Genomic DNA, 14,628 nt, shown 5'->3' with positions numbered 1-14,628 from the left:
ACACAACCATCGTGTGGAATGGCTCTACACACATCAGCAGTTATGGCACATACCAGTTATTAAAAAAAGGGTTTAAAAAACAAACCAGCATAGCCAGCAGGCGAGATGGTGGGACAAGTTCTCTCACCATAGCCTTCAGGCAGTTCTGGTGACTGATGGCCGTGGGGTCGGTTCTGGGGCGTTTGTAGTGACCCCCGGACCTCAGGATTTCGGAGCCGCTGTGCCTGGAGTCTTTGATCTTGACTCGGAGATTCCACGAACCTACAGTCCCCTCCCCCTGCAGCAGCACCTGTACTGTCAGTGTAGGGGGCTGGCTCCTCCATGAAGCAGCTGAGTGGCCTCCCAGGCCCTGAATCTTCATACACGGTTCTGAAGAGGAGAGGAGGACAGCACACATGGGGGCAGTGGCCCAAGACAAGCACCGAAAAAAAACCCCAACTCGACACTCCCCCAAACCCATTTACTGCGCTTTTCTTCAATAGAGATAGATGCCCTCAGTGCCTAGCTGCGTGAAACTCATTCTATACTACTGAAACATAAAGACAGATTTTTTCACGAGGAAAAGCAGCCAAAGGGAGCCATATGTAAAGTGCCACCGAAGCCACATGCAGGATTCCAACCTCAGGGAGAGCTGAATGTTTGAAAACCCAACCTTGCACTACAAGGAGCTCCTGAAATGACATTTCATTTTTCTTGCTTTAAAATCAAATCCAAATACCCCATTTTCCTTGTTACTTTACTCTATAATAGAACTCCTGGCTATACAAAGTACTGCAATGACTTTAGTACTCTCCAACATAAATCTCTACCCCCTGAACAATTCCAAAGACAATTTACCTTAACAGGCCATTCCCTTCACAAGTATTCTTAAAAAAACATCTTTGAAACCTTGAATATTTCCAAATATATACAAATTGAGAGACCATCTCAACAATCATCCCCTACACCCCACCCCTGGAACTCATCACCCAGCTAGAACAATGGCCAGCTCGCAGCTACTCCTCCAATCTCTCCCCTCCAATGGATCATTCTGAAACAAATCCCCAAGTGTTTCCATTCCATCCTTAAATGTTTCAGGATATATCTCAAGAAGATAAGGACCTCTTCCATTATCATGACTAAAAAAAAGGACACTGATTTTCTTTTAATATCATCAAATACCAGTGTCCAAATTTCTTCAGGCAGTAGTCTCATTAATCAAGATCTAAACAAGGTCCCCACACTGCACTTAGTAGGTGTGTCTCTAAAGTCTCTTTTATTACTAATTTGTAGATTCTCTTTCTTTTTGTTTATTTCTCTTGCCATGTAGTTGTTGAAGACAGAGTTGCCTCCCACAATCTACAGAGCACCCCCTCTGGATGGTGCTTAGTGCCTTCCCTTGGGACTGGGCAGCCTATTTCCCCATCCTCTCCATCTCCAAGATGTGTGTTAATGTCAGATTACCTCTCTTTTTTGGTGTTTTAGCAACTATTAATGATTACTGTCCAGCTCCACTGAGGCACTGGAATTGCAAAACTGTGATAGTGACCAATGGGTTCTTAAGGCTGGTTTTTTTTTTTTTAATGTTTTAGGGCTTTGTCCCCCCTGTCATTATGAACTCAAGAATTTTTTTTTTTTGAACTCAAGAATTTTTAATGTATTTGATGCGTTTCCATTCAGTGTAGTTATAATTCTCATTGATGTCCAAACTTCCATCTTTGGCCCATGAAAATCTCCTTCAGTTGGATCCTGAGTCTTGTGGGCGCAACCCCAACCTATCTTTACAGCTCCCCTTATAAAGGAAACTGGACCCTGCCTTGATCCCAAAGTTCTTTCTTGTATCTCAGGCATTCAGCACAAAGGTGTGAAGGCTACTTTCATGGAACATGAGAGCCCAAGGCAGCCAAGACCTGAGTGGGTCACAAGGATACGTACCCTTCATTCTCTACCAGTCCTCTGCAGTCTACCACAGAGCCTCCAGTGCCTATCCTGTCTCGTGTCTGTAAACTGACTAAAACAGAAAAGAACATCTTGCATTAAAATCCAGTGGCATTTCATACAGTTGTAATACAATGAGCCATTCCAAATGTGTAACTTACATACATTATTAGACAAAGCGAGGCACATGTATATACAGAAACACATCTATTCCTAAGGCTCCCAAGTATGAAGCATTTACTCCAATAGCTGGATGCCACTGCATACCGCTTGGAACATTCCTGGTAAATGTGGAGAAGGAGGTGCTGTGTTTTCACATTCCCCACAAAGATAACAGATTCACAAAAGTCACTTCCTCTGAGTGACCTCATTTGTAAAGAAGATCTTGACTTATGTTTAACAAGGACACAGCACTTTCAGTATCTGTGAAGGTCTAGATGAATTTAAATATTAATTCTCTATCCCTACTACGAACAACAGAGACATTTATAGAGTTGCTTCACTTATTCATTTTTCCCCTGGCACATCACTCCATAGAGAAAAAGAAATCACAAACAAAAAAGTATTAAGTGAGAACTTTCTCATTATGACAATTATCAGGATGCATACCCACTGTTCATTTATTTGGAGTCAAGTCTCTTCAAGACAATACCTGAAAGTTCTGGTGTCCTAACTCACTTTGGTATGCTGCTGAAACTAGGTTTTCTCGGACTCCTTGCAATGCACACAGTCAACATTTGAATTACCCTAAAATGCTAGTAAGATGGGGTGGATAATAGAACAGGCCACTTGACAGATAAATCGCTTCCAATAGGATAACTCCAGTCAACACTTGTAACTTTAGCACATTGGATTTTCCTCCTCCTACATATTTCAATCCTGACTCTATAAAATCCTATTACACTGAAGTCTTCCGAAGTCATCCTTGCTTTGTACATACACGACAGGGCTTCCTGAAGAAACTATTTCTCAGCTCTTGCATGTGTGGCCACCATTCTTATGTACACTTGGAGGAGACAATGACAAATTAATTATCCATGAATACGGTATCTACAATTATATTTAAAATTATAACCCAAAATTCTTTTGAAGCCTGGTCATTTTAACTCAACTTGGAATGACGGGATGAAGGGAATTAGATAAAATAATAAAACCACACAAGATGAACGTTTTTAGTGCCAAAAAGATGGCCCCGGATGTGACTTGTCCTCTGAAATATGTCACCACTGTCAGTGCCTGTGTGTGCTTTCTTGGTGATGAAGCGTTGAATGTTAAAGTCTGTAAAAGCATCTCTTTATACAGATGAGAAAGTTCTTACCCACTATTTGGCCACGAACTGCATCAGTATCTGAGGGATTTAGTTTGCATAGATCCAAACGCTGGTCTGCAAACAAACAATTCAAAACTTAACCCAGGGAAATGTTAACTAGGGAGGAAGGCAGGAATTTGTGTATTCAGTATTCAAAAGAAAAAAAAAAAAAAGATGCCTCATAAGCCTTCTTCAGTTGTATTGAGAGGCAGAAAAGCATTTGGTTCTTACATCCAGTATCTTTTAATCTGCTGATGGCATTGGAGAGTAGGCGCACGCAGCCCAGAAAGCCAGCTCCCTGCTTCTTGTGGATCTTCTTGTGGTTCCACACGCTGATGGTTATAGAATCAGTTTTCCCAACATACCTGAAAACACACAAATTCCTTTTTAATTGTCTTTCTGCATTATGATAGCTCACTGAGATTTACTCTGATTGACTTGTTAGTACAAAGGAGTCCTTTTAAAATGGTGGTGGCTCTCTATTCCACATCTAACAGGCACTCAATAAATATACATCTCCTTACTTCAATGGTTAAGGAAAAGGACAACAGCCAGTTATATAAGAAGCAAATATACATAAACTAGACCATGATAATAATCTTGTAAGAGATTCACCCTATTTTCATAGTTCCAAAGGACAATGACATTATTCATAAATTCCCACCAACTAGGCTTAATGTAGAATACCAGTTTGCAACAAGGGCCTGCTTATAACCCACGGATCCACCCAAAGCACACTGAAGAGTACTAAGTCAGACTTTATACCCCTTCTATTCGCCATGCAAATCAACCAAGAAGGCAGCTTTTGAGACAAGGGAGGACAACCACTTTCCAAGCCACTTAGGATTCTTGAGTGTAACTGAAATGGGTCTTGGAATCCAGTTACAAAAAATCCCACTGAAAACTCAGTGCAATCTGTATCCTACAAAACCAAGAATCACTCCACGTTCCTTCAATCAAAGTTTCTTACCAGGGACATGAAAACGAAGGTGTCATGTGGCTTTCAAAGTACAATCCATCTTACGAACGAATGTAAGAAATTGTCTGATGGTTGCATAGGCTTATACACATTCAACCACCCCAAACTATATTTTCTCTTGTAGAAAATATATTTGTACTAAAAAGTGGGATTTTAAAAAGTAGAGATACATATAATACATATTTGCATAATAAATATGCATGATAATAATGCATTTTTTATTTTTTTTTAATAATGTATTTTTTAAAAGATTTTATTTGTAAGTAATCTCTACGATCAAAATAGGGCTTGAACTTACAACCCCAAGGTCAAGAGTCCCATGCTTCTACCAACTGAGCCACAATATGCATTTTTAAAATAAAATTCTAGGGGTGCCTGGTTGGCTCAGTTGGTTAAGCATCTGCCTTTGGCTCAGGTCATCATCCTAGGACCCTGGGATCAAGCCCCAAGTCAGTCTCCACACTCAGCATGGAGTCTGCCTCTTCCTCTCCCTCTGGCCCTCCTCCTCTGCTCCTGCTCTCCCTCACTTTCTCTCAAATAAATAAATAAATAAAATATTAAAAAAAAACTAAAAGTACAGTAAAAACTCTACAACCAGGTTTGGAGTCTCAGTGGAAAAGATAAAAAACAAAAAACAGTAGCATATAGAAGACCTGAACTATGGCCTTTTTTTCCTGTTAGGATGGCCAGGAGATTGAAAAGTCTGAACACCACAGTTATGAAAGCAAACCATAAAAATCCACGAAAATGTCAAATGTAAGAACTTCCAAGTACACAGATTCTAAAATAAGGCAGTATGTATTCATTTGGCTGTCCACTTTTGTTATCAGTAAGAAATCAGTAAATCATTTTTATCGTTATTATTAAACATTTATCTTAAAAGCTAGATACCTACTTTCCTGGGGTTCCCCAAAAGGCTTATAGAATATTCAACTCACAGGTCGTAGTGCTGGTTCCATTTTGGGTCCAACGTGTTTTTCACAGTGTCCGTTGAGTGGCACTGCCCAGATCCATCCACCACAATCTTTGCAAAGGGGTCGGGGAGTCCTACAGGAGAAGGGACAGCCACACCTGGATGAGACTACAGATCCCTCCATGTGACACAGAACACAATCTTCCAGGCTACAGAGAGCTTCCCAAACATCTAATCTGGTGAAGATCATCCTGGTGCATTTTATTCTCTAACTTAGGGTTAGTCTGATCAGAAAAATAAGTTATTGTTAGTTAGCTTTCTAAGAAAGGCAACCAAGTATGACATGACTCTCAGATTTTGAGAGGCTAGAAAAAGATTAAATACACTTATTTCATTTCTGATCACTGAGTGAGCTAATTAAATGGAAGAAAAGGGATCTATAATTAATTGTCTTTAACCCTTCTAAAAAAGAATACCTAGAAATCTTTACTGATATTTTGTCTGTTTTATCTATGGACACAAGTATTCACCAAGTCTTAATCAGGTAGGTTCCTAAATGGTGGCATCTGAATCACACACATCTATTCGATCAGAGAGGTGGCAAGACAGGGGCCTTTGGAGACACACCGGTTGGGAGTCACTACTCAGGAGCTTCCTAACTGCTTGAATAGAGCCTGTGAGCCTAAGTTGAAAGTGTAAAAAATGTCACTTAAGAACTGAGCAGCATTCTTGCAAGGAGGAAGAGTGGAGAACGTCATGCTGCCGGCACCTACCTTATAGTAGGTCAATTTCTTAAGGGGTGATTTCTTCCTTCAGAAAAAGATCCTCTATTTTTTATGCTTCCTGTCATTATGAGGCTTTCAAAATGTGCTTTAATTTCTAAAATTCAACTTAACAATTTGACTCAAACCCAGCTATTCTATAGAAAACTGTCTCTTGTGAATTTGAGCTGAGAACACTTCATCCAACCCAAAGCAATATATTAGTGGGTGGAAAGACAGAAAACAGGGTGTGGCCGGAACAGGGAGCAAGAAAGATCATTCTTCTTGTAAGAGTTATAAACTCCATGCCTGGCAGCTAAGGAGCCTTGCATTGTAGTCAACTCGGAAATGAAGTGTGTCAAACCAAGGAGCTATTCGCGAAAGGATCGGACTCTTAGGGGAACATTCTTGGTGGTTTTTAAAAAGTTTATTGCAAGAACATGTGAAGAGTATTAACATTGTAAAGGAGCAAAAGCAGGTGGGTACTTACTGAAGAAGTCTTTCTTTGCAAGGTTCTTGGCACATAATACTGAAAACAAACAGAAATCTAGGGTTAGCATTTAGGGAGAAGTTGTTCCCAACTAGTTGCTAGGGAGTGCCTTGTGTTGCCCGCCCCAACCAGCCCCCAATTACTGTGTCAAAGCCCTAACCCCAATGTGATGGCGTCTAGAGGTGGGACCTTTGGGGGTGCTCAGGTTTCAATGAGGCCATCAGGGTTGGGCCCTCTGGCAGGATTAGTGCCCTTATAAGAAGAGACCCCAGAGCTTGTTCTCACTCTGCTCTCCTTGAGAGGACACAGCAAGAAGGCAATCATCCCTATGCCAGAAAGAGGGCCTTCACCAAGACCCGAAACTGCCAGCGCCTTGATCTTAGGCTTTTCCAGCCTCTAAAACTGTGAGAAATAGATGTGATTTAAGCCAGGTAGTCTATGGTATTGTTTTATAGCAGCACAGACAACTGAGATATGAGTCTATATTTGCAATGGGAAAAAAATATTCTAGAAATTATCTTTGCCAATGATCACCTTTCAAGTTTAGTGCTATATTAAATTAAAAAACCTGACACGTAACTAGAAAGTATTTTCTCCTCCAATTGGGAATCAACTATAACAAGTTAAAGATTTAATTTAAGTTTTAATTTAAACTTTAAACCTTAAACACATATAGATTTATCAATATGCTCTTATAACTTCATAGGATCACATGAATGCCATTTTGGTGGTTTTTTTTTTAAAGATTTTATTATTCATGACAGACAGAAAGAGAGAGAGAAAGAGAGAGGCACAGGCACAGACAGAGGGAGAAGCAGACTCCATGCAGGGAGCCCGATGTGGGACTCGATCCCGGGACTCAGGATCATGTGCTGAGCCGAAGGCAGACGCTCAACAGCTGAACCACTCAGACGTCCCGAATACCATTTCAAATTAAGACCTACAATATTTACTTTATGGCTACTGCTAATAGAAACAAAAGGAACGGGATCCCTGGGTGGTACAGCGGTTTGGCGCCTGCCTTTGGCCCAGGGCGCGATCATGGAGACCCAGGATCAAATCCCACATCGGGCTCTGCATGGAGTCTGCTTCTCCCTCTGCCTGTGTCTCTGCCTCTCTCTCTCTCTCTCTGTGTGACTATCATAAATAAATAAAAAAAATTTTAAAAAGAAACAAAAGGAACTGTGTATTTTGCACATTCAAATAAATAATAATTTTGCAAATGCTAGAGAATGGAAAGCAAGCGGAGATTGATAGAAAATATGGGGCCACCATCAAGTATTGTGAAAAACAAATGAGAAAGTGCGTATTAAGAATTTAGCACAGGGGTGCCTGGGTGGCGCAGTCAGTTAAGCATCTGACTCTTGGTTTCAGCTCAGGCTGTGATCTCAGGTGGTGAGATCAAGCCCCAAGTTGGGCTCTGCAACTAGCGGAGATGTACTCTCTCTCCCCCTACCCTCTGCCTTTGCCCCTCCTGCTCATGCTCCCTTTCTCTCTAAAATAAATAAATAAATCTTAAAAAAAAAAAAAAAAAGAATTTTGCACAATGCTGGCATATAGAGAGAATACAATAAGTGCTATTGTTATTTTAATAATGAGATGGCATCAGCTACTGTGAAGAAATTTTGTCACCAGTTCTGTTACATGATGAAAGCTACTATAACAAGGGAAAATACACCAATGTCACTTTTATAGCGCTTCACAAATTTTGCCAGTTTTTAAGAATATAACCTTTTATTTTTAAACATATTTTATGAAGATATATTCATATATATTGTTCTGCAAATTTTCACTTGGTATATTTTTATGTAGCAGCATTATCAGATACAATTCATACACTACATAATTCATCCATATAATGCTTATAATTCAATGGTTTTTAGTATATTTGCAGGGTCATACAACCACCACAATCAATTTTAGAACATTTTCCTCATCCCCCCAGAAGAGATTCCACACCCATTAGCAGTTATTCCTCAACTACCCCCACCCCACTCCTAGGCAACCACTCATCTACTCTAGGTCTCTGTGGATTTGCCTTTTGAACAGTTCATATAAACAGAATCCTACCATACATGGCGTTTTGTGACTGGCTTCTTCCACCATACATGTTTTTAAAGTTCACCCATGTAGCAGCATGAATCAGGACTTCATTCCTTTTCATAACTGAGCGATACCCCTTTGTACGGATAGACTGCATTTTCTTTATCCATTTGTCAGTTGAGAGACATTTGGGTTGTTTCCAATTTTTGGCTATTGTGAATAAACTGTGGTATAGACCTAAATTTTATTTCTCCTGTTGGGAACTTATAAGCCGTCATGTCTAACATTTTGAGGAAGTGCCAGACTATTTTCCACAGCATCTGTACTATTTCATCGTCCCACCAGCAGCTCTGAGGGCTCCGATTTCTCCACACCCTAATACTTGTTATTGTCTGTCTCTATGGTTTTTCATCTCTGTGGTTTTAATTTGCATTGCTCTGATGACTAATGACTTTGAGCATCTTTTCATGTGCTTATTAGCTATTGGCAAATCTTCTTTGGAGAAATTTCTATTTAAATTGTTTTGCTATTTTTTAATTCGCTGATTTGCCCTTTTCTGTGAGAATTATTCTAAATATATAGATATCTATAGATAAGATATCCTTATCAGATATAGGATTTACAAATATTCTATTCTGTGGGTTTTCACTTTCTTGATGGTGTTCTTGAAGCAACAAAGTTTTTAATTTTGAGGAATCCAATGCATCTATTTTCTTTGGTTGCTTGTGCCTTTGGTGTCATGTTTAGGACGGCTTTGCCTAACCAATGGTGTTAGAGATTTACTCCTGTATTTCTTTCTAAGAGTTTTAGTACTTTTAGCTTCTTTACGCTTTTAACTTTTTTTTTTTTAAAGAGATTTTATTTATTTATTCATGAGAGACACAGAGAGAGGCAGAGACATAGGCAGAAGACGTAGGCTCCCTATGGGAAGCCTGATGCAGGACCCAATCCCAGGACCCCACGATCACAACCTGAGCCAAAGGCAGAGACACTCAACCACTGAGCCACCCAGACATCCTTACACTTTTAACTCTTAACTAGACAATTTAGGCTATGATCTATTTTGAGTTCATTTTGTGTGTAATGTAAAGAAGGGATCCAACTTCATTCCTTGGCAGGTGGATATCCAGTTTTACCAGCACAATTTGTTGAGAAGACTATTCCTTCCCCATTGACTGTCTGGACCCTTGCTGAAAATTAATTCCCTATAAATGTGAGAGCTTATTTGTGATCTTTCAAATCTAGTGCATTGATCTACATGTCTCTCTTCATGCCATTACCACACCATTTTGATTACTGTCTTAGTCTATTCAGGCTACTATAACAAAATACTATAGTTTAGGTAGCTTATAAACAATAAACATTTACTTCTCACAGTTCTGAAAGTCTAAGATCAGGAAGCCAGCATGATTTGGTGAGGGTGCTCTTCCAGGATGCAGACTTGTAAATCCTCAGCAGAAGGGGCTAGGGATCTCTCTGGAATCTATTAGAAGGCACTAATCCCATTCATTAAGGTTCCACTCTCATGACTTAAGTACTTCCAAAGGCCTCACCTACTAATACCATCACCTTTGTGAGGGGTGGGGGTGGGGGGGTGGGGGGGTAGCAAACAAACATTCAGACCACAGTAATTACCCTAGCTTCATAGTAAATTTTGAAATTAGGAAGCATGAGTCCTCTAACATTGTTCTGTTTCAAGATTGTTTTAGCTATTCTGGATCTGTCAAATTGTCACGAATTTTACAATCAGCTTATTAAACTGGGGGGGGGGGGGCAACAACCTGAAATTTGATAAGGACTTCACTGGGTCTGCAGGGAATGTGGGAAGTAGTGTCAGCTAAGAATCTTAAAACTTCTACTCCATTAACATGGGATGCCACCCGCCTTACCAGTTCATTTAAGTCTTCTTTAATGTTTTGTAATTTTCAGAATATAAGTTTTGTATTTATTTTATTAGACATATTCCTATTTTAATCATTTAAAAATATTTTTATTTAATTGAGAGCAAGAGAGAAAGAGTGAATGAGGGGAGAGGGAGAGGCAGAGAGAAAGGGAGAAGTAGACTCCCTGCTGAGCAGAGAGCCTAACTTGGGGCTGGATCCCAGGACCCTGAGATTATGACCTGAGCCAAAGATCGATGTTTAACCAACTAAGGCACCCAGACGCACTCCCACACACAAGTAATTTAATATTTTGGGTGCTGTTGCAAATGGAATTGTTTCCTTAATTACATTTTAAGATTGTTCATTTCTAGTGTGCAGAAATATAACTGATTTTGTATATGCAGTTTGTGTATTACAACTTTGTTGAATTCATTTATTAGCTCTATTACTTTTATTATTTTGAATTTTCTGTATAAAAATCATACCATCTGCAGATATAGTTTTACTTCTTCCTTTCCAATCTGGATGTCTTTTATTTCTCGTGCCTAACTGCCCATTACCTTCAATACAATACTAAATAGCAGAGGTGGGCATTTATCTTGGTCCTGATCTTAAAGGGAAAGCATTTAGACTTCTGACCACTGAATATGATGTTAGCTGTGGGGGTTTTTGTAGATGTCCTGTATTTGGCTTGGGAAGTTCCCTTCTATTTCTCGTTTGTTTTTATCATGAAGCACTGTTAGCTTTCATCAAATACTTTTGCTGTGTCTACTAGGATGATCATTTAGTGTTTGTCCCGTATCTATTGGTATAATATAGTACATTAATTGATTTTCAGATGGTAAACCAACCTTGGATTCTGAGATAAATTCCACTTGTATGGTGCATAATCCTTTATGTGCTGCTGTATTTGGTTCACTAGTAAGTTGTCAAAAATTTTTGGTCTATATTTATAATGGATATTGGTCTATAGATTTTTTATTTGTATCAGGATGATGATATTGACTTCATAAAATGGGTTGAAAAGTGTTCGTGTTTTTCTTTTTTAAGATTTTATTTATTCATGAGACAGATTGAGAGAGAGAGGCAGAGACACAGGCAGAGGGGGAAGCAGGCTCCATGCAGGGAGCCCAACGTGGGACTCGATCCTGGATCTCCAGGATCAGGCTCTGGGCTGAAGGCGGCGCTAAACTGCTGAGCCACCCAGGCTGCCCTTGTTCTTTTTTTTTTTTTTTTAAGTGAAGAAATGATATTCATTGTTCTTTAACATTTAGTAAAATTTGCCAGTAAGCCATCTAGGCCTGAATTTTTCCTTTGTGGAAAGTGTTTTCAATTACGTATTCAGATTTTTCTTTTCTTCTTGAATCAGCTTTGGTAGCTTGTGTCTTTCTAAAAATTTGTCAGTTTCACCTAGGTTATCAATTTCTTGGCATACAGATGTTTACAGTATCCCCGATAATCCGTTTTATTTCTATATAGTCAATTGTAGTATTTTCTCTTCAGTAAAATCTTTATCCCCTTCTTTCCCAATGGACAGGGACATACACATTACAAACACACACACACTCTCTTTCTCTTTAGTCTTTTTTTGTGAATAAATCATAATTTATTACAGCTCCTGCTGCTGTTTTGCTTCTGTAATTACAAAAGTAATACTTACCAAAACATGAAAACTTGGAAATGCATAAGTAGAAAATGCATGACCCTGATATCTCATTAACTCTTTGCTCAGAATTCTCCTGGCTACTTTCACATGCTTATTATTCCCACTGAACTTTAGAATCATCTTGAGCAAGTTAAAAAAATTACTTCATAAATAAATTCGAGGGAATTTATCTCTTTACAGTACTGAGCATTCACATTCTTGAACATAGTATATTGATTCATTTACTAAATTCTTCTTTAATGCTCTTAAGTGAAGTGTTATAGTGTGTGTGTGTGTGTGTGTGTGTGTGTGTGTGTGTGTGTTATAGTATTTCAAAGAAGTTTTCCACATTTCTAATTGGGTTTATGCTTAAGCGATTTTTGGTAGTACCTTGGGTGGGAGTGTTCCTTTCACTGTATTTTCTGTTATCTGGATGTAAGAAAGCTATTAATTTTCTTATGTTAATTTAAAATCACCCATCTTTTGCAACTCCTCAATGGATCTGTGATGTTCTTTCCTTCCACTTCTCTTTTCTTTCCCAAATGTGAAAGTCTCAAAAAGGCTCTCACATCAAACTCAAATGTCCAAAACTGAAGTCAAAATCTTCCCACTGCCTAAAAACCTGGTCCTCTCCCAGGATCCATTACTCCAGATATCATCAGCTAAACCCGTCAGTTGCTTAAGTCAGAAATCTATGTGTCATGCTTTTACTTAGTGAGCTCTTTCAAATGTCTTGACTCTTCACCATCTTCACCCTTGTTCAAATCCCCAACATCAGCCATTACCTGGTGACCTTTCCAAAATTTAAATCTCCCGTATCTTTCCACACTGGCTTCTCATTGCAAAACTCCAGCCCTGTCATACTCTGACCGCAACCTACTACCTCACCTCTTCAGCCTCAAACATTATCCACCAGCTCCAGCCCTTAGTTTTTCTCAGGTGCTGGTGGTTGGGCTGCTTTCAACTGGAAGAATTCTGCTCACATCTCAAAAAGATGAAACTTTGTTCATATTTACAAGACTAGTAATGTTTTGATTTAAAGCTCATTCCAGTGGAATTTGATTACATCATAAAGTGGAGAGGGTCTCGATAGTGTCAGCAAAGATAATCTTGCCTCCATTTTGTGATCATTTAGGGCCATACTGAATCTAGTCTGGTTAATGGAATTATGATTCCTCCTACAAGAATAATTTTGTTATCTTGTCCACTCTAGGGGATAAAATGATCAAATGTAATTTATTACTACAGTGTAACATCCCACTTTATTTAGAGCTACCACTCATTTTTAGACACCAGTTCTGAGTGAGCTTTGGAGGACACCACAATGAACAGAAAATGAGCTTCTTTCCCTCAGCATAGAGACCACCACCTGGTTGCTTTGACCCCAACTCTCAGGTGCCCCTCTGCTTTGGACACAGCATGTGTCTTACCATCCCAGAATTTCCTAATCATATCCCAGAATATCCTTATGTTGGGAATAAGTAAAGAGTAAATTACATAATGTTCACTTTGCATCTAAAAATACATGGAAAGGAAGTGCTAACTTGAGGTATGTTCTGTTAGCAGACAACCTCTTTACCAGGTCCTCAAAAAAGGCAATTTCACCATAACACTACTTGTGGTTTCACCCACCCTCAGGACAGGCTGCAACGGCACAAATTTAGTACTTTATTATAATAACCAACTGAAGGAAAGCTCTAATTTGTGTCATTATGTCCACTATTTTTCTCTTCTCCAAGGCTAGAGCCTCTAGCTATCATTTTGATTCCTCCCTCCTCCTATATTTACATGTGTCACCGGGTCCTAGCTTTTCCTTCTTCTGAGTATCTCTTGAATTTGCCCTTTCCCCTAATTTTGTACCCAGTCTCTCACTGGTGGCTTCACTGGCTCACAGTTTAATGGAAGAGGAATGGCACCCTCCCTCCTCCAGCTTCTCCAGGCCACATGACGTTCGGCCACCAGATCCATCTTCTGAGATCAGACAAGATCGGGCGCGTTCAGGGTGGTGTGGCCATAGATCAGAGCCATCTTTTGAAACGCTGTTTTCATGCTCTGAGGCCCCCAAAAAAGCTCCAATGGGTCTGTATTGTATCTTCCTGCCAATCTAAACAACTTCCTGGGTTCTAAAGTGTCCCATTTGCTGGTATTCCTTGCATTTCTCGCCATTCTTCAGAGCACAGCTTGGTTCATCATGCCCTCTTCCCACCCTAGCCAGTACCACCTGGAAGCAACCATTCTTGCTTCTCAACCAACCCAACAATCCTCTCTTTTTGCTCTGTTTCATCTTCACCGTTCAGGCTGAGGCTCCTTTCTCAGCGAAGCCTCATTCAGGCCAGTGTTTCTGGAATGTCACTCTGTGGTAATGTTTCTACCAGTGCCACAATGAAGCCAGTAAGGCCAATATGGTGAGAAGTTTGTAAAAACGGAACAAAATCATTTTAAGCGCCTGTCCTTTGTTCTGGTGTTATGTCTTCTCTGTATTTTTTCAGGTTACAATATCCTCTCGTCTTTAATGAAGTGAGGTAAAACAGGGATAGTCTCACCAATGACTAGGTAAAATAAAAAGCTGGCAATTTGCTGTTGAAAACTACATTTACTGCTCCAACCACCAGCCACCCATTCCCTCTTGCTGCTCCTATTTATGCTAAGAACCAAATGGCTGAGCAGTCCATTACTTTTCACACAGGT

General features: G+C 39.6%; 1 protein-coding gene across 3 annotated transcripts in view; it reads right to left on the bottom strand.

The window, feature by feature from the left end:
• SMURF1 (SMAD specific E3 ubiquitin protein ligase 1) overlaps window positions 1-14,628 on the bottom strand; it is a 114,969-nt gene that overhangs the window by 26,532 nt on the left and 73,809 nt on the right. For all 3 annotated transcript variants that reach the window (XM_041750294.1, XM_041750296.1, XM_041750297.1), the window contains exons 2-7: window positions 6,370-6,408; window positions 5,144-5,252; window positions 3,458-3,591; window positions 3,236-3,301; window positions 1,915-1,990; window positions 128-369 (exon numbers count right to left, since the gene is read on the bottom strand). In XM_041750294.1, the coding sequence (XP_041606228.1) occupies window positions 128-369; window positions 1,915-1,990; window positions 3,236-3,301; window positions 3,458-3,591; window positions 5,144-5,252; window positions 6,370-6,408 (666 nt within the window). The remainder of the gene's footprint in view (window positions 1-127; window positions 370-1,914; window positions 1,991-3,235; window positions 3,302-3,457; window positions 3,592-5,143; window positions 5,253-6,369; window positions 6,409-14,628) is intronic.

The sequence above is a fragment of the Vulpes lagopus genome, chromosome 3 (genome assembly GCF_018345385.1).
Source record: "Vulpes lagopus strain Blue_001 chromosome 3, ASM1834538v1, whole genome shotgun sequence".
Taxonomy (NCBI): Eukaryota; Metazoa; Chordata; class Mammalia; order Carnivora; family Canidae; genus Vulpes; species Vulpes lagopus.
The sequence above is the reverse complement of the archived record's forward strand: the minus strand, read 5'-3'. Positions and strand labels throughout refer to the sequence as shown.